General features: G+C 47.4%; 1 protein-coding gene across 2 annotated transcripts in view; it reads left to right on the top strand.

Annotated features, from left to right (window-relative positions):
* The window catches only part of LOC144694544 (cartilage acidic protein 1-like), a 286,667-nt gene that overhangs the window by 159,929 nt on the left and 106,446 nt on the right, over window positions 1-20,292 (top strand). For both annotated transcript variants that reach the window (XM_078565103.1, XM_078565102.1), the window contains exon 5: window positions 7,448-7,582. In XM_078565103.1, coding sequence (XP_078421229.1) covers window positions 7,448-7,582 — 135 coding nt within the window. The remainder of the gene's footprint in view (window positions 1-7,447; window positions 7,583-20,292) is intronic.

The raw sequence follows: 20,292 nt of genomic DNA, 5'->3' as shown, positions 1-20,292 counted from the left end.
AGGCTGTTACTAGTGGGAAACCACAAGGATCAGTGCTGGGGCCACAGCTGTTCACAATCTGTATAAATGATTTGGATGTGGGGTCCAAATGTAATATTTCCAGATTTGCTGATGACACCAAACTGGGTAGGAATGTAAGTTATGAGGAGGCTGCAAGAGGACTTGGACAGGCTAAGTGAATGGACTATAACGTGGCAAATAGAATATAATGTGAATAAATGTGAAGTTGTTCACTTTGGTAGAAAAAATATAAGGGCGGAATATTTTTTAAATGGTGAGAGGTTGGGAAGTGTGGGTGTCCAAAGGGACCTGAGTGTCCTTGTTCATGAGTCACTAAAAGTTAGCAAGAAATTAGGAAGGCAAATGATATGTTGGCCTTCATCACGAGGGAATTTGAGTATAGGAGTAAAGACGTCTCGCTGCAATTGTATATTTATATTCTTGGTAAGACTTCACCTGGGGTATTGTGCACAGTTTTGGTCTCCTTGTTGAAGGAAGGACACACTTGCCATAAAGGGAGTGTAACAGAGGTTCACCAGATTAATCCCTGGGATGGTGGGATTGTCGTATCAGGAGAGATTGGGGAAACTGGGCCTGTATTCCCTAGAATTTCGAAGAATGAAGGGTGACCTCATTGAGACTTAAAAAATTCTTACAGGACATGACAGGGTGGATGTAGATAAGATGTTTCACCTGGCTGGTAAGTCTAAAACCAGGGGACATAACATAATCTCAGGATAAGGGGTAGGCCATTTAAGACTGAGATGAGGAGGAATTTCTTGACTCAGAGGGTGGCGAATCTTTGGAATTGTCTACCCCAGAGGGCTGTGGAGACTAATGACATAAAGGGATATGGAGATAGTGCAGGAAAGTGGTGTTGAGGAAGATGATCAGCCATGATCTAATTGAATAGAGGGATACGGACCCCGGAAGTGCAAAATGTTTTAGTTGACGGGCAATATGATCGGCGCAGGCTTGGAGGGCCGAAGGGCCTGTTCCTGTGCTGTACTTTTCTTTGTTTGTACTTTATTGAATGGCGGATCAGGCTCGATGGGCTGAATGGCCTATCCCTGTTACTATGTTCCCTAATTACTCTATCAAAAGCTCTTCATATTTATGAGAAAGACTTTAATTAAATCCTTCTATCTTTCTTAATTCTAAGGGACATAGCCTCAAGTCTCAGATTCCTATCCTTGGCGTCTTCCTGGTGAATCTACTATGCACGCTCTGTCTGATTTTAGCCTCCCTTCTATAATAGAATGCCCAAAACTATACACATTAATCGAACTGTGGTCTATCCAGTGTTTTTTTTAATATTCTCATTTTTATTCTTGTATCCTATACCCAGTTTGTAAAATCTAACATTCTTAAGTTTATTTTATGGCTTATATCGCACTTTTGTTGAAATATGTACTTACACCCCAAGATGTTTGTACAACTATACCTTTCCATTGGGTCTAAAGTCCCATTCCTTGTTTCTCCCCGAAGTATATTACTTCATATTTATCTGCATTAAATTGCATCTGCCACACATCTGCCCATTTCACTAACCTATGTCTTCTTGAAGTATTTTACAATCCTCTTTGGTGTTTGCCAAACTTTTGACTGTTGTGGCATCAGAAAATGGACACTGGGCCTGTATCCATTGGAGTTTAGAAGAATGAGAGATGATCTTATTGAGATATAAGATCCTGAGGGGACTTGACAGTGTGGATGCTGAGAGGATGTTTCCCCTTGTGGGAGAGACTAGAACTAGGGAGCACAGTTTAAAAATATGACGGAGGTGAGGAGAAATTTTTTTCTCTCAGGGGGGTCGTGTGTCGGTGGAACTCTGTTCCCGAGGGAGCGGTGGAAGCTGGGTCAGTTTTAAGGCTGAATTAAATAGATTCTTGATTGACAAGGGAGTCAAGAGGTATAGGGGGTGGACAGGAAAGTGAAGTTAAAGCCACAATTAGATCAGTCATGATCTCATTAAATGGTGAAGAAGGCTCAGGGGCCAAATGGCCTACTCCTGCCCCTAATTCGAATGTTTGTGTGTTTGCAAATGATTTATTGTCATTAAGCTTCTGATTTCAGCTCTCTGGGTTTTCAATGTTCTGACTGTAGCATATCCCATTGAGCATGTAGCATCCAATGGGTGAATTTCACTCTTTTTTTGGAGATGTGATAAGGACCTTGTATACTTCAGTTACAGATGTGGGGATGGGGAAGTTGGACCATTCCATCATTAAACTCATTCTTCCCACCATTACACCATGGTAGATATGTGGTTTGAACGTGGCATTTGTTTCAGGGCTAGTACCCTTGCCTCTGCATTAGAAGGTCATTGGGTCAACGCCCATTCCAGAAACTTGGGGTTATAATCTAGGTTGACATTTTTGTGCAGTTGGAGGTGGCAAACATATGCCCCACCTGCTCTCTCAGGATGTGAGAGATCCCATGGCACTATATTGAAGATCTCCTCAGTGACCTGGGAAATATTTATTCGTCAGCCAACATCATTGAAAATTAGATTGGTAGTCATTTAATCAGTTAGTGATAATTGCTGTTTACATCCCCCTGTTCAATGCAAATTGGTTTCTATATTTCTGTGCTTCAGAAGTGTTTCATTGACCGTAAATCACTTTGGTACACCCTGAGGCCACTATGTAAATTTAATTTGTCGTTTGGTGGTACAGAACTTGAGCATTCCTGAAAAAAGACATTTTGCCGAAGCTTTTCACCTTACACTCATCAGGACAATCACAAGAATACCAATGTCAGGGGAAGCAACAACTTCATACTGTACGAGAGGAGAGTACTGATTGGTTGGCAAGTGGACTATGATTGGTAGAGGTGTTGCCATGGAGAACGCACCAGTTAATGGAACTTCCCCTGACACTGGTATTCTTGCGATTGTCCTGATGAGTGCAAGACAAAAAGCTTTGACAAAATGCCCTTTTCAGCAATATAAATTTAAGTTCTTTCTTTCTTTCTTTCTTTCATTTGGGCCATGTTAACAATTTTTTTCTAAAATGAGCTAGGTTGGAATGCAGGGTGTCTTGCCCTCTGATCTTCATTGTTCCCATTCCTTCTTTCGAAGGAGCCGCCTGACTCTTGGTTGTTGCCTCTGCCTCTCACCCACCAACAGCAAAAACTGGAAACTCTCTGCATGCAATGGTCACGTCAGCCACTATAATATGATTCTGGTCACATTGGAACATAGAGATTGTTAGATGGTCCAGGGACCAAGGTCTGTCTAGTTTGCCTTCTACCATCCTGGTCATATAATTTTTTAAAATTCATTCACGGGATGTGAGCTTCGCTGGCTGGGGCAGCATTTATTGCCCATCCCTTGTTGCCCTTGAGAAGTTGGTGGTGAGTTGTCTTCTTGAACCGCTGCAGTCCATGTGATGTAGGTACACCCACAGTGCTGTTAGGAAGGGAGTTCCAGGATTGTGACCCAGTGACAGTGAAGGAACGGCGATATATTTCCAAGCCAGGATGGTGAGTGACTTGGAGGGGAACTTCCAGGTGGTGGCATTCACATCTATCTGCTTCCCTTGTCCTTCTAGATGGTAGTGGTCGTGGGTTTGGAAGGTGCTGTCTAAGGAGCCTTGGTGAATTGCTGCAGTGCATCTTGTAGATGGTACACACTGCTGCTACTGTGCATTGGTGGTGGAGGGAGTGAATGTTTGTTGATGCGGTGCCAATCAAGCGGGCTGCTTTGTCCTGGATGGTGTCCAGCTTCTTCAATGTTATAGGAGCTGTACTCATCCAGGCAAGTGGGGAGTATTCCATCGCATCCCTGACTTGTGCCTTGTAGATGGTGTGCAGGCTTTGGGGAGTCAGGAGGCAAGTTACTCGTTGCATAATTCCTAGCCTCTGACCTGCTCTTGTAGCTACAGTATTTATATGGCTAGTCCAGTTCAGTTTCTGATCAATGGTGACCCCCAGGATGTTGATAGTGGGGGATTCAGTGATGGTAATGTCATTGAACATCAAGATTCTCTCTTGTTGGAGATGGTCATTGCCTGACACTTGTGTGGCGTGAATGTTACTTGCCACTTGTCAGCCCAAACCTGGATATTGTCCAGGTCTTGCTGCATTTGGACATGGACTGCTTCAGTATCTGAGGAGTTGCGAATGGTGCTGAACATTGTGTAATCGTCAGCGAACATCCCCACTTCTGACCTTATGATGGAAGGAAGGTCATTGATGAAGCAGCTGAAGATGGTTGGGCCTAGGAACTCCTGCAGTGATGTCCTGGAGCTGAGATGACTGACCTCCAAAAACCACAACTATCTTCCTTTGTGTTAGGGATGATTCCAACTACTGGAGAGGTTTCCCCCTGATTCCCATTGACTCCAGTTTTGCTAGTGCTCCTTGATACTACACTCGGTCAAATGCGGCCTTGATGTCAAGGGCAGTCACTCTCACCTCATTTCAGGAGTTCAGCTCTTTTGTCCATATTTGAACCAAGGCTGTAACAAGGTCAGGAGCTGAGTGACCCTGGTGAAACCCAAACTGGGCACTAGTGAGCAGGTTATTGCTAAGCAAGTGCCGCTTGATAGCACTGTTGATTACCCCTTCCATTCTTTACTGACAATCGAGAATAGACTGATGGGGTGGTAATTGGCCGGGTTGGATTTGTCCTGCTTTTTGTGTACAGGACACACTTGGGCAATTTTCCACATAGTCGGGTAGATGCCAGTGTTGTAGCTGTACTGGAACAGCTTGGCTAGGGCGCGTTCTGGAGCACAAGCCTTTAGTACTATTGCCGGAATGTTGTCAAGGCCCATAGCCTTTGCAGTATCCAGTGCCTTCAGCCATTTCTTGATATCACGTGGAGATAATCGAGTTGGCTGAAGACTGGTGATGCTAGGGACCTCTGGAGGAGGCCAAGATGGATCATCCACTTGATACTTCTGGTGGAAGATTGTTACGAATGCCTCAGCCTTATCGTTTGCACCGCTGTGCTGGGCTCCTCCATCATTGAGGATGGGGATATTTGTGGAGCCTCCTCCAGTGAGTTGTTTAATTATCCACCACCATTCACGACAGGATGTGGCAGGACTGCAGAGCTTAGATCTGATCCGTTGGTTGTGGGATCGCTTAGCTCTGTCTATCACTTGCTGCTTATGCTGTTTGGCACGCAAGTAGTCCTGTGTTATAGCTTCACCAGGTTGACAACTCATTTTTAGGTGTTCCTGGTGCTGCTCCTGGCATGCCCTCCTGCACTCTTCATTGAACCAGGGTTGATCCCCTGGCTTGATAGTAATATTAGAGTGGGGGATATGCCAGGCCATGAGGTTACAGATTGTGTTCGAGTACAATTCTGCTGCTGCTGATGGCCCACAGCACTCATGAACACCCAGTCTTGAGTTGCTAGATCTGTTCGAAATCTATCCCATTTAGCACGGTGGTATTGTCACACAACACGATGGAGGGTATCCTCAATGTGAAGGTGGGACTTCATCTCCACAATGACTGTGCGGTGGTCACTCCTACTGATACTGTCATGGACAGATGCATCTGTGGCGGGCAGGTTAATGAGGATGAGGTCAAGTATGTTTTTCCCTCTTATTGGTTTCCTCACCACCTGCTGCAGACCCAGTCTAGCAGTTATGTCATTTAGGTCTTGGCCAGCTCGGTCAGTAGTGGTGCTACCGAACCACTCTTGGTGATGGACTTTGAAGTCCCCACCCAGAGAACACTCAGTGCCCTTGTCACCCTCAGTGCTTTCTCCAAGTGATGTTCAACATGGAGGAGCACTGATTCATCAGCTGATGGAGGGCGGTACGTGGTAATTAGCAGGAGGTTTCCTTGCCCATGTTTGACCTGATGCCATGAGACTTCATGGGGTCCGGAGTCGATGTTGAGAACTCCCAGGGTAACTCCCTCCCGACTGTATACCACTGTGCCGCCACCTCTGCTGGGTCTGTCCTGCCAGTGGGACAGGACATATCCAGGGATGGTGATGGTGGAGTCTGGGACATTATCTGTAAGATATGATTCCATGTGGATGACAATGTCAAGGATAATGAAGCTGGTGACTAATCATAGCGAGCAATCCCTATCAATTTTTTTTCAACATTACACGTCATTTATAAAAAATTGTAAAATTACATTTTATGACAGTTCAAGTTGGATATTAGCAAAAGTGCAATTGAGTTCCAGTTCTTTCCACACAGTATGTGGCGCCCTGTGGTACCTCAATACAATTGCAATTACCAGTGATATTTTCAATATATATTCCACGTCAAAGATACCACCCGAGGGGTTTCATCGAGTCCAGGATTTTCTGGTGGGACCCGTCATGGGCACGAACGGGAAATTTGGAGAGCCAGCCAAGCGTCCATTGATTTTCAGAAGCACCGGAAAATCCCGGCCCCGGGCGGGATAGTTTCCAGCCTCTCTGTGTAAGTGTGGCAGGTGGACCGTAGACAGTTTCCTTTCCCTTTTGAACCTATGCGGTGGCTGCCCCAATCAGTCAGTGTCAATGAGTCTACAACAGGCCCAGACATGAGATGAGGAAAACCTGCCCCCCTCCCCAACAGCGGTGGAGGGATTTGAGAGTCATGGCCGGAATTTTCCAGCGCCTCACGCTGGTGGGATCTCTGCTGATGTGACTGGAGATTTCAATGGCTCCCCACCCCCACCCGCCCATGGGGGTGCTGGAAAATTCCGGCCCACAGGTCCAAAGCCGCTGTTCAAAGTCACGCCAACTCTCCAACGCTTTCTCCTCCCGCCCCCTCCTCCCCAGACTACAACCCCACTGCCAAACATCAAGCCGTTCCAACATGAAACGTCAACTCTTCTTCCCTCTCCACAGATACTGTCAGACCTGCTGGGTATTTCCAGCATTTTCTGTTTTTATTCTAAAGTCATCTGTCCCTCCCAAGCATTGCTTCACTCGACCACACATCACGCCTCCAATTACCCATGTAGAGTTTCCCCAAAATGTTATTTTCTGAAAGAAATCTTTGATTTGGAATTGAATAAATCAATATTCTGTGCTTCCACCATCCATAGGTCGACCACTTTCAGTCTGAAATATTGTTTCCACAGGTTCATTTTGAATTTAGCCCCCATTCAAGTGCAGACCATGTCCCCTGGTTCTAGTGAACTGGACAAGGTGAAAGACCTCATCCGATGAACTGCGCATGTTGAGTTTGATTTTCCTACTGCTGTCAGTTACTGTGGTTGTTTCTCGGTGAGCTGTTGATGCTGCAATCTAACTGTGACGTGCTTGGGACAGAACCAGTTATATATTCAGTTAGAACCATTTAGAATTAAAACTACACGAGATGTTAAAAATGGATCCTTTATTATCTCTTCCTAGCAAACTCCCTCTGCTGGTATATGTGTGTATGGTAGCCTCAAGTGGACAAAAGGTGCAATGCTGTTTTCAATGCTCTACACTAGCTGCCTGTGTTTTATCCCTCCCCTCTCTGTCCTGTCCCAGGTGGCCGTGGAGTCGTTGTTGGCCCCATCGTCAGCTCTGACAGATCCGACATATTTTGCGACAATGAGAACGGGCCTAACTTCCTATTCAAGAACAACGGAGATGGCACCTTCACAGATGTAGCAGCCCAGACTGGTAAGTGAACAGATAAATTTATGTTAGAAAGAACATTTAAAAAGAGCACGAGTCCAACCAATACTCAAGGCATTTCATTGACTAGCGTGGTGTCAGTGCTCTCACCAGTGGGCCAGAAGATTGTGGGTTCAAGTCCACTCCAGAGACCTGTGCACTAATTCTAGGCTGACACTCCCTGTGCAGTACGAAGGGAGTCCCGTGCTGTCAGAGGTGCTGTCTTTCAGAGGAGATGTTGAACGTGTGCCCTCTCAGGTGGGGGTGAAGGATCCCATCGAACTGTTCAAAGAGGAACAGCGTTGTTTTCTCTAAAGTCCTGACCAATATTTTTCCCTCAACAAACATTAGGATAGGTTACCTAGTCATTATCTCATTACTGTTTGTGGGAGCTTGCTGTGTGCAAACTGGCTGCCCCATTTCCTGCATTTCAAGTGACATTTCGAAAGTACTTCACTTGCTGTGAGCACTTTGGCTCATCCTGAGGCCGTAACAGGTGCTATATAAATGTAAGTTCCTTCTCTTTTTTGCTAGCATTCCGAAATAACAGGCAAAGCAACCCTCCAGGATACACGTTAAAAATTAAATCGAGGGCTTAGCATTGATTTAATTAATTCACAGCAGTGGAAATTCTATTAGTGCTGTTTTTAGGTCCAAAGTGGGTGAACGTTGGGTAGCTTGTCCCTACAGCAGCAGCCTGAAGAAACGTTTTATTGGGAGAGGGAGCTTCAAGGTTGGGAGTGGCCATTAGGGGCTATTATAGGTTTGGTGGATACCTACTCCTCTTGATACCACAGAAATGATCCTGAGCAGGTCATAGCCAGCTCCTGCTCCAGCTCCTGCTCCAGCTCCTGCTCCAGCTCCAGCTCCTGCTCCAGCTCCTGCTCCAGCTCCTGCTCCAGCTCCTGCTCCAGCTCCTGCTCCAGCTCCTGCTCCAGCTCCAGCTCCTGCTCCAGCTCCTGCTCCAGCTCCTGCTCCAGCTCCTGCTCCAGCTCCTGCTCCAGCTCCTGCTCCAGTTCCAGCTCCTCTCCCGTTCATCACATTCCCCAGAGGGGCTCTTAACACAGGCAGTAAACCTCTCAGCAGCTTCCCATTTTATATTCAGGCTTCTTTTGGTCAGGGGGTGCTGGTTCCCGGAATTATCCCACATCCCACCCGGTTTGATGCCCATAAAATGGACGCAACTAGGCCGAATTTCTTCTCCAGTGGCTAAACCCTCCTGCCGGAAACTTTAACCATCACTTACATTTCAGTAGCTGTTAGTGTAACTGTTAATATAGTTCAAACTGGTTAATGTAAGACAGCTTGATGGGCATTAAATCCTCAATTAGACGGTGTGAAAAATCCAATATTCCCGAAGGAAATGGAGGGAAATGAACTTGCAGAGCCATGGGGACGGAGTGAGGGAATGCGACTGAGTGGATCGCTCTAGAAAGAGATGTCATGGACCCGATGGACCGAATGGCTACCTGATCAGGAGTTAAGGCAAAGTTAAGGATTTGTCTGGTGCCCTTGTGGAATATTGCTAGGATATCGATCGACAACAATCTCCCATTACCTTCCTCTATGAGGCCTCTTCTTAGTGATAACTTTTCAAATGAACAAATCAAGTTTCTCAGTCTTCCTTAACTTTTTAATTTTATTTGTTCCTGGGATGTGGGTGTCGCTGGCTAAGCCAGCATTTATTGCCCATCCCTAATTGCCCTTGAGAACTGAGTGGCTTGTGAGGCCATTTAAAAGTCGAGTGGGTCTGGAGTCACATGTAGGCCAGACCAGATAAGGGATAGCAGAGCACCTTCCCGAAAGGGCATTAGTGAACCAGATGGGTTTATTACAGCAATGATCTCATGGTCATTGTTAGACTTTTAATTCCAGATATATTATTGGATTCAAACTTTACCAAGTGCTATGGTGGGACTTGAACCCAGTTTCTTGAAGAATTACTCTGGGTCGCGGGATTATGCATCCAGTGACAATACCACTATGCCACCGCCTCCCCCTCTTTTACCAGCAATAGCACCATGGCTCTTCTGCATCACTTTTTAGGCCTTGGCTATTTCTCTTATTTTGAGATGACCGGAACTAAACACAATACCAAAGGCGTGAGAGGGGTTATTTCCAACTTCACTGACATTTCATTGACCTAAATAACAAGAGTCACTGCACAGAGAAAACAGCTTGTGGTGCAAAGTACTTTGAAATAATCCAAATGTGATTAGGATCTATATAAATACAAAATATTTGTTTTAAGCGTGCAGTCAGCATTAGATTGAAACAGAAAGAAAGACCTGCATTTATAGAGAGCTTTTCACCACCCCGGATGCCTCAAAGTGCTTTACAGGCAGTGTGGCACCTTTAAATTGTAGTCACTGTTGTGATGTAGGAACGGTGACCGCCGGTTTTATAACGAAAGCAGCAATGTGGTAAGTACCAGATAATCTGTTTTTTTGCGGCGTTGATTTAGGGATAAATGTTGGCCAGGACACTGGGGAGAACTTCAAAAACCCAGTTTTGAGTGGGATTGTCCAGCTTCGCTCACCGTGGGATGGTCCGGTCCCTCCGAGAGCCAATGGGCTTCTGGGGCTGAGCCACCGAATCTCCCGGTACGAACCCGGCCGGAAAATCCCGGGGCGGGGGGCGGGGGGATCTTACGCTCCCATCTGATCAGGCAGGTGGGGCCTCGGTTTAACGTCTCACCTTGAAAAACGGCACCTCTGGCAGCGCAGCACTTCCTCCGCGCTGCAGTGGAAGTGTCAGCCTTGAGTTTTGGGCTTAAGCTTTAGAATGGGGCTTCCATTTCTGGTTACTATCAGATCAGGCACGGTCTTATTAAATGGCGACTAGGCTGGAGGGGCCGAATGGCCTACTCCTAAACCTTGTGATTCGGAGGTGAGAGCGCTATCAACTGAGCCACAGTTGGCCCGGGTAGGTGCTGGCTTTCCTGCCAGCCAACAATTAGTCTGATACCCTCATTAGGTTAAATATGATGGTGATTCCTTGCCCTATACTTTCCCAAGTACGTACGAACATACGAGCAAGGGACAGGAGTAGGCCATTCGGCCCTTCCATCCTACTCGCCATTTAATAAGATCATACCTGATCTGATGGTAACCTGAACTCTGCATCCCACCTACCCGCCGATAACCCTCGCTTACCAAGAATCTATCCACCTCTGCCTTAAAAATATTCCAAGACTCTGCTTCCACTGCCTTTTCAGGAAGAGAGCTCCAAAGACTCACGACCCTCTGGGTGAAAAAATGTCACCTCATCTCTGTTTTAAATGGACTAACCCCCCACACCTTATTTTTAAACTGTGACCCCCTAGTTCTAGATTTTTTCCACAAGAGAAAATATCCTCTGCACATCCGCCCTGTCAAGACCCCTCAGGATCTCACAGGCGACCAAAAGTTTTTAGAGAGCATAGTGAGAATGAGCTGTCGTCCCCAGATGTGAATTAATTTCTTGGCTGTGATGCACTCTGGATCGCTTCGTACAGCCTGAACCCACCCCGTGCAGCTGTTTGCCACAACTTGCACAGATATTAATTATAGAGATTCGTTCACACACTTCATAAATATGAAGGTTTTGTTTAAGTGATGTGCCTGCCCCTCCGCTCTGATTTCTGTCAGCTTAGAATCCTGCCTGCCAACCAGTTGAAACACTGGCACTGTTCTCCAATTAGTTTGCTTGCTCGTTCTCCTGGAAAGGTATAAGCGCGAACCGAATACCACCCGGGGTCTTGCCAGGAACGGAAACCGCTTCCCAGATATTCCCAGTGTCACTTTGCGGTGACTGGTGTGAGTATTAGACAGAGTGGCACGGCAATGTAAAGCTCAGCGTAGCTGTAAACACTTCAAATGTCATAAAAAGTCATCCTGCTTGCCTTGGGGTGATTCTATTAATGCCAGATGGCGTGCGTCTGAAAACTGTGTCGCTGTGTTTTCCGGCTGCATGCGTGCGTAGGATATCAGAACATTCTAGAGTGCTTCCCCTGCTATAAACGTATTTTTTGTTTTAAAAATCGAGCTCTACACAGCAGCCGTGATGGAGATGGCCCTTCATGGTCGGGATCCGCTGATATTTAATGGCATCAGTGAGGAGATAGGTGGTGATGCAGAGGCAGGCTTTCACTCGTACTCTCGTCGCTGATTCACAACACGGCGCCATGGGTGTTCCTTTCAGGGTCGGAATCCCTATTTCCAACCCCGATCAGACCAAAAACAAACACACACACACACACACACACTTACCTCCCTCCGATATTCCAGGGTAATCTTCCGAAGGAGGAGCCCTGCTGAACTCAGCCGGAGCAGGAAACCCGGGAGGGAGCAGCGGAGAGAATCCCTCCGGGAACCGTGCCACCTTTTTACGGCACTGGCTGCCATATTCTGTAAGGGAAGGGTTCAAATGTCCCGAAGCTTCTTTGAAAAGTTACTAGAGAGAAGGTACGTGGGTAAGGGGGTAGAGCGGGTCGGGGGTAGGGTGGCTAAGGGTGGGTGTAGGGTGGTAGGTGGGTAGGGTGGTAGGTGGGTAAGGTGGTAGGTGGGTAGGGTGGTAGGTGGGTAGGATGGTAGGTGGGTAGTGTGGTAGGTGGGTAGGATGGTAGGTGGGTAAGATGGTAGGTGGGTAGGATGGTAGGTGGGTAAGATGGTAGATGGGTAGGGTGGTAGGTGGGTAGGATGGTAGGTGGGTAGGATGGTAGGTGGGTAGGGTGGCAGGGTGGTAGGTGGGTAGGATGGTAGGTGGGTAGGGTGACAGGGTGGTAGGATGGTAGGTGGGTAGGGCAGGAGGACAGCCAAAGCAAGCCAGGGCCCTCAAGGCCTCGGCCCTCCAGAGGACCCACCCCGAAGTCATCAGAGGCAACAGGGCCAACCATTACACAGACTGTCTCCACCCCTGCTGCAGATGTCAGGGCAGCACCTGGAAGAAATTGTAGGCCTAGAAAATTTAAGAACTCCTGATCACAATTGGTTGCACGGGTGAACACATTATGTCACTTTATAATATGAAAATATATTCACTTTCACTGTGTATTGTGTAAGGGTGTCTTTCAGCTTCATTGACAGGCTTTGCAAGCCCTCCCACTGCATCCCCCCCACAACTAGCCATTCAGCTGCACAGAACCAGACCACAAGTGATTCTGGAGGGACAAGTGTGTTTGTGGCAGGGCCTTTCGGAGCCTTGTGCGAGCGCTCTCCCACGCACGTGGAGCCTTCATCCATCACACTCATCTCACTTTCCTGAGCATTTTCAATGCTGCCTGCTGGGGTTCTCTTTCAGTTGTCCACCTGAGCTGACCTGCAACTCCGCTGACCCGCTGATCCCACTCCCATGCAGCACCCGGCCCCGTCTACCACGAGGCCCTCCCCACTTTCGATTTCGACAACGCTAGTCATAGTCAAGATTCTGATCAGCTCCCCTATCCTTTCCCCTCCCCCAGTCACCCATGTCCTTCCTCCCATAACTGTTGACCGCCCCTGGCATCAGCTTCCACTTCCCCATTGTCACCTACCAACCCGAACCCTTTTCTTTCCAGGATGTCCAGGTGAATGTGCACATTCCGTACCTTCCCGAGAATCCCACCTCCATCAACATTGACCTCCCTGATTCCTTCGTTCCCACCCCCAGGGTCCGTGTCTGCCTCCGAGTCCCCACCAACCACCCTCGCCATCCCTTCTACCGCTACCGACACACCCTCACCCTCCCACCCTTCCGGCTTCCCCTGCCCCCTCTCATACTCACCATTCCCTCCTCCTACACCCACTCTCAGTTCGCTCCCCAGGAGGCAGCCATTGACTCCACAGACCCCTCCCTTGTACATTTCCCAGGACACCCAAACCCCTTACTCCCTCCTCCACCCTTACTCCCTCCTCCACCCTTACTCCCTCCTCCACCCTTACTCCCTCCTACCCTGGACTCCTTCCCCCTCTGAACTGCTTCCCACCTCCGAACTCCCTCCTCCCCCCCGGACTCCTCCCCACTCCTAACCCCTTCCCTTACACCTACCTCCCCACTTGCCACATTCTCTCCTGTTACCCCCTCTTACCCCATACTCCCTCCTCCCCCCCAACTTCACCCCCCTCAACACCTTAATTCCAAGCGCCCCAAACCCTCAAACCCCTCCCCCCCCCCACCCCCGGTACACCTTCCTCTCCCACTCACAGCTGGACTTTCCTCTCTCCCCCCCCCCCCTCACCGGTCATCCATAGCAGCCAACGTCCAAGACCACGATGCCTTGAAGCAGAGCTGAAACATGAACGGACACCTCCCACGCTGGGTGAGCTGCATCAAGGCGGAGCCACGTCCATGAGAATCCACCCAGCGGGTGATGCGTATGTTCCTCCAGGGTCCAGGTGGCTGTGGGGCTCCAGCGTCATCTGCTCCTCGGGTGTCCGTGAGCTGAGCAAGGCCCCAGCAGTAAGCCATGACCCTCGCATGTCACACATGTCCAGACGTGTTCTGGGCTGGCGTATTTTCTGCCGGTGTGTTTTCCCACCAGCGTAACGGTAAATCTGACATGGGGGGAAAGATGCCGATCGGGCCTTATTTTGCTTCCTCTTGGCGGCAGGCAAAGTGGGTTCACGCGGGCCTCCAGCGGGATTGACGGTCCACCATGGTGGTGACCACGGGATGATCCCGCTGTGCTTTCACGCTGGCGTGAAACCGAATTTCGACCTTCTTGTCATGTTGTCCACCCTCCCCATCCACCATGACGCCCAATGCCAACAGGGCGGAAAATTCCGGCCCTAGTCTCCTGGGAACAGGGAATTATCATCTCTGGAAAGTAACCAGTCAAGGATTTGTGGAGATGTGGGATGAGTTCGGTGTTTTCAACTTCTTTTCGGAACCCATGCCAATATTTCCAGAAGCTTCCCTGAAGACAAGATATTAAATAAGTATGTTCAAACCTACAAGATGGATGATCTGTGGAAGAAGTGCCCCCATTAGACTGAACATCCTCCTTTCAGCCAATATAGAATTGGTACAGCACAGAAGGAGGACATTCGGCCTGTCATGTCTGTGCTGGCCCTTTGAAGGAGCAATGGGATTAGCCCAGATCGGGGCGGAAGTCTCGCCCTGAGCCACTTACTGCTCCTCCTCCAAGCGCTAAATGGCTGGGGGGGCATCATGGCGACTTTCTCAGGGGCAGGGTGTTAAAACTGGCCACCTGTCAGATCCTGCCCAAGGAGCGCACAAAGAGCAATAAAATGAAAGACCAGTTACTCAAATTTTATGGTGGGTTAGAGTTGCAAGCGGAACATTGTACTGAAAACTAGGAGAACTCCTTACACTCCTTCAAGTAGCGCCTTCAAATAAGATCTGGTAGTTGGCTCCCCCCCGGCTTGGTTTACGTAGAAATGTAGGAATGTGCACAACAGGAAAGATCTTCATGATGTGGCCAATGTAAATACCCAAAGGGTGGCAATTTCAACAAGGTCCTCTGTTCAGTAACTGGAGTTGGTGTAAGGGGGCGATGGTGATGCCGCGGCAATGTAGCAGTGAGCCAAATGCCCAGGCTAATTCCCTGGAGCCACTCAGTAATGGTGACCATGAGACTACCATCGATTTCTGTTGTAAAAACCCATCTGGTTCATTAATGCCCTTTAGGGAAGGAAATCTGCCGTCCTTACCCGGTCTGGCCCACATGTGACTCCAGACCCACAGCGATGCGGTTGACTCTTAAAATGTCCTCTGAAATGGCCTAGAAAGCCAAACAGCTCAAGGGTGATTAAGGATAGGTAACATCCACATCCCACAAGAGGAAAAGGTGGTCATTATTCAGTAATGGTTGTATGTGACTTGCAAGAGTTTGATTTGGCAAATGTCACTCGTTAAGCTACAGTGCATAACTGCACCTTCCCCCACTAACACACATTGTGCTGTATAATGGGCCTGTTGTGTAATTTAGTACTGTCTAATCCAATCAATGAGGAATTAATTGAAGCATTCAGAAAGGAAATACACAGAATCTTGAATCAACAAATATGCGAAGGAGACCACATTCACAGCAGGGAAAGGAAGGATTGAGACTGAATGAATATGTAAGGGTGAGCTGGATGCCATGAATTACTTGCCTTCTGATTTTGAACTTTTTTCTCTATCCACCCTCTGTTTATTTTCCCCTCGCTCTCTTTTTGTCTCTCCATGGTTTATTATTGTTCCATCATTGCTCCTCTCACTCACCGAATACAGAGGCCCCACATCTTGTTCCTCTTCCATGAATTGTCACTCTGTTGAAATTGGGACTCCCCGCACTGTCAGGTTTAGAAGATGATGGTGGACCTGTCAAGGTATATTTGTCAGGAATGTCTGGACGGGGCTGAGGCTCCTTTTACTCTAAAAAGGAGGCTGAGGGCCGACCTACTAAATGTCTTTAAAATGATGAAAGAGTTGGACAGCATAGATCTCAAAATGTTTCCCCTTGTCAGACAGAACAAAACTAGACGGTCATCAATATAAGACAGTCACTAATAAATCCAATAAGGAACACAGGAGAAACTTCTTTATCCAGAGAGTGGAGAGAATGCGGAACTCACTACCACAGGGAGTGGTTGAGCAGAATAGTACGGATACATTTAAAGGGAAACTGATAAACGTATGAGAGACAAAGGAGAAAGAAACTCAATCTCTCATGGGACAGGGCTCAGGGGCTCCTAGCCTCTCTCAGTTTCCCTTTGTGTGAAAGCCTTTGGAACTCAAAACTTGGTGTTACCTCCGTCCACCACCAGTGCACAGTGGCTGCTGGTGACTTGATGAAGCACCATGTTACTTCTAACCTTACTTTTAATGAGGAACAAAGGAAGGAGGAGAATGAAACAAGGGAAGGAGAGAAAGTTAGAAGGAAAGGAGAGAGAAGGTAAAGAGGAGAGAGCTAGAAGGGGAAGGAGATGGTGAGAAGGAAATAACTGAGTCCAAATGGAGAGAAGGGGAGGTGACTGAGAGAAAGAAGGGATAAGAATGCAGATGGGAGAGAAGGGAACAGCAACAACAATTTATATTTATATAGCACCTTTAACATAATAAAACATCCTAAGGTTTTTGGAGCATTAGAAAGCAAAATTTAACACCAACCCAAATAGGGCAAGTGACCAAAAGCGTATTTGGTCAAAGAGATGAGTTTTAAGGAGCGCCTTGACTCTGCTTATCATCTCTCCTGCTCTTTTCAGCCAAGGCGATGTCCTCAGCTGAGGGACTCAGGCTTTCATCTAAACTTGACGCCTCATTTCTTCCAAATTGTAAATCACAGCACAGTGAAAGGTGCAAAATGTTCTGCGGCGAGATTGAAGATCCAGACCCAGCATGCAATGCTCCTACAGACAAAGCTCAGCAGCAAAGTCAAGCGTTGTCAGTTCAGCTCACAGACATAGTCTATCATTGGCCCGGCTACAGAAGACCATCCATTTCTTACAAAGTGAGCAACAGGCCTGAGTGTCTTAATCACCTGACTTCGAACCAACAGCCCGGCCATACCTCGCTGTAAGTCACCCACTCGAGTGTCATTTACTACAGAGCAATTCCACAGAGTGAAGGGTGGAGCTGCTCCCTCTGACCTTCGACTGACATGATTTGTGGACCAGTCAGCCAGTGGGCTTTCTCGGAGAGCAGCTGTCCGATTTTGCTCTTCTATTCTTTAATCACATTTCAACACTTCATTAGTAGCCATCTGTTACAGCTTATTCCCCCCCCCAAAAAAAGACTGGGATTCTTCGACAGCCTTTTATTCCCCTCTTCCCTCTTCCGAAGTACAGCACAGCAGCATTTAATTAGAAAGATGAAGGATGCAAGGAGGGAATTAGAAATTATTGACAAGTATAATGCCTCAGGAGGACCCAGCATTGGCTCCTGTTGCAGAGAATGAGCCCCGCTCAGGGACGTTTCTACAATACAGCCAAACTCAATGAACAATTAGCCAGTTTATGCTGTAATTTAAAGATCATTAACTCCTAGTGCTTACAACTGAGGAATGGCTCCTTGTGTTGAATTGAAATGATGACCCTGCACAGCCGTAGGATTTGATTTTTTTTTTTCACGTTGAGAGGAAGGTGCCAGATGAACAAATTTAGTCTGCAACATGTTGGAAGTAGTCAAGGGTAGCTAAGTGGTTTCCATGTTTGGATAAACGATGCTTGTGTCTTGAAGATTGAGAATTGATCAGATCGTGGTTGTGTAAAATCCATGAAAGTCTTGATAGGGTAGATGCAGAGGAACAATTTCTTCTGGTGGAGTGGGGGTGGTGGAGGGGGATTCCAGTATAAAGGAGGAAGAATCTTATAAGTGGAGCTAGGCTGTACAGAAGGGAAGCACTTCTTTGCGTAAAGGGTAGGAGAAGTCTGTAATCCTCTCCCCCCAGAAACGTGGTTCCTAGGGGCCAATTGAAGTCTGAAATTGATAGATTTTTCTTAGGTAAAGGTATCAAGAGATGTGGAGCTAAGGTGGGTAATTGGAGTTGAGATACAGACCGGCAATGATCTAATTGAATGGTGGATCGAGCCCGAGGGGCCGAGTGGCCTACTCCTGTTCCTGTTTTTGCCTGATGGATGTTTGAGGTTTCCCCCACGAAGTCAAAAATCATTCTAAGTGTTGTGGTGCAACAGTTTTTTGGTTGAACTGAGATGGGTGTGTGTTCCAGAAAGTTTTTTTGTCCACCCCCAGCGATCACGTGGGGCAGGATGCCAGCACTGAGATCGAGGTGGGTCTGATGTGAAGTGAATCTGGCTGTGCGGTCCGAAGCTGAGCACAATACTGGGAGTCCTTTAAGGAGAGGAGGAAAAGTCTAATGATAAAAAATGGCTTCAGATGATTCACAGGAACACAAGAAGTAGGAGCAAGAGGAGACCATATGGCCTTTCGAGCCTGCTCCGCCATTCAGTATGATCATGGCAGATCTTGGGCTTCAGTTCCACTTCCCTGTCTGTTCCCCATGTCTCTTGTTTCCCTGAGAGACCAAAAATGTGTCTATCCCAGTCTTAAATATATTCAGCGATGGAGCATCCACAACTTTCTGAGGTAGAGAATTCCAAAGATTCACAACCCTTTGAGTGAAGTAATTTTCCCTCATCTCAGTCCTAAATGATCAGCCCCTTACCTGTGACTGTGCCCCTGCCCCCTCCATGTTTTATATTTCCCGACCAATGGAAACAATCTTTTTTAGTATCTACCCTTTCAAGCCCCTTCAGAATCCTGTATGTTCCAATGAGATTGCCTCTCATTCTTCTGAACTCCGGAGAATATAAGCTCAACTTACTCAGCATCTCATCATCCCTCATTCCAGGACCAGTTTAGTGAACCACCTCCAGTGCAAATATGTCTTTTCTTAAATTTGGAGGCCAAAACTGCACACAGTACTCTCGATACGGCTCACCGAAAGCCTGTACAATTCTAGCAAGACTTCTTCATCTCTGTAATCCAGTTTTTAAAAATTCATTTACAGGATGTGGGCATCGCTGGCTAGGCCAGCAATAAAGGCCAACATACCATTTGCCTTCCTAACTGCTGCTGTACTTGTATGTTAGACTTTTCCGTTCCTTGTCAGTCATCGTGAACATCCACAATTACAAATTTCTTGCTTTTAAAAGATATTCAAATTCTCTATTCTTTCGATCAAAGTGAACAACTTCACACTCCCCTGCATTATAATCCATCTACCATCTAGCTGCCCACTCACTTAACCTGTCTATATTTCTTCACAGCCTCTCTGTGTCCTTCCCATAGCTTACCTTTCTACTTATCATCAGCAAACTTAGATACATTACCTTCTGTTGCTTCATGTCTAAGTCATTAATATAGATTGTAAGTAGCTGGCCCTACTGACCCTTGTTGCACTCCACTATTCACTACCTGCGAACTTGAAAAAGCCCCATTTGTGCTCACTCTCCATTTCCTATCTGTGAACCAATCCTCTATCCATGCTAATATTTAACCTCCAACTCCATCTACACTGATCTTGGCTATTAACTTTTTGTGTGGCACCTCATCGAAAGCCTTTTGCAAATTCAGGTATACTACATCTACTGGTTCCCCTTTATCTACTTTACTAGTTACGTTCTGAAAAATACCCCAATAAATTTGATAAACAGGATTTTCCTTTAGTAAAGCCATATTAACTTGTTCTAATCATACTATACTTTTCTAAGTGCATTATTAACACTTCCTTAATAATAGATTCCAGCATTTTCCCAACAACTAATGTTAGACTGCCTGGCCCGTGGTTCCCTGTTTTCTCTCTCCCTCCTTTCTTGAAAAGTGGAGTAACATTTGCCAACTTCCAATCTGATTGGACCATTCCCAAATCGAATGAATTCTGGAAAATCACAGCCAGTGCATCCACTATCCCCGCAGCTGTCTCTTTTCGAACCCTAGGGGAGAATATTCCCCCTGCCAGGGGGAGGGGGAGGGGGTTGAGTGGGTGCGGGCGCTGGTGTGCGCACAGCCAATTGCCGCCCGCGATCGGCTGGGCGCCGCCATTTTGCCTGGACGGGCCGAGCGTGATGCGTTCCCTGTGCGGGCGGGAGAAGCTCAGGGGCTGGGCTGGGGTGGGGAAAGTCACCCTGCTCAGCCCTCGGGTGGGACAGGGGTGGGGGTGGGGGGGTGGGGGTGGGGGCGGGGGCGGGGGGAGTGCCTCCTTCAACAGCCTCCTTCCCACAAGGTCTGCCCCCCCATGGCTGCTCCCTCTCCTACTGGGCTCCCCATCATGGCTTCCACCTCTCTCTCCCCAC

This window comes from Cetorhinus maximus, chromosome 20 (genome assembly GCF_964194155.1).
Source record: "Cetorhinus maximus chromosome 20, sCetMax3.hap1.1, whole genome shotgun sequence".
Lineage (NCBI taxonomy): Eukaryota > Metazoa > Chordata > Chondrichthyes > Lamniformes > Cetorhinidae > Cetorhinus > Cetorhinus maximus.
The sequence above is the reverse complement of the archived record's forward strand: the minus strand, read 5'-3'. Positions and strand labels throughout refer to the sequence as shown.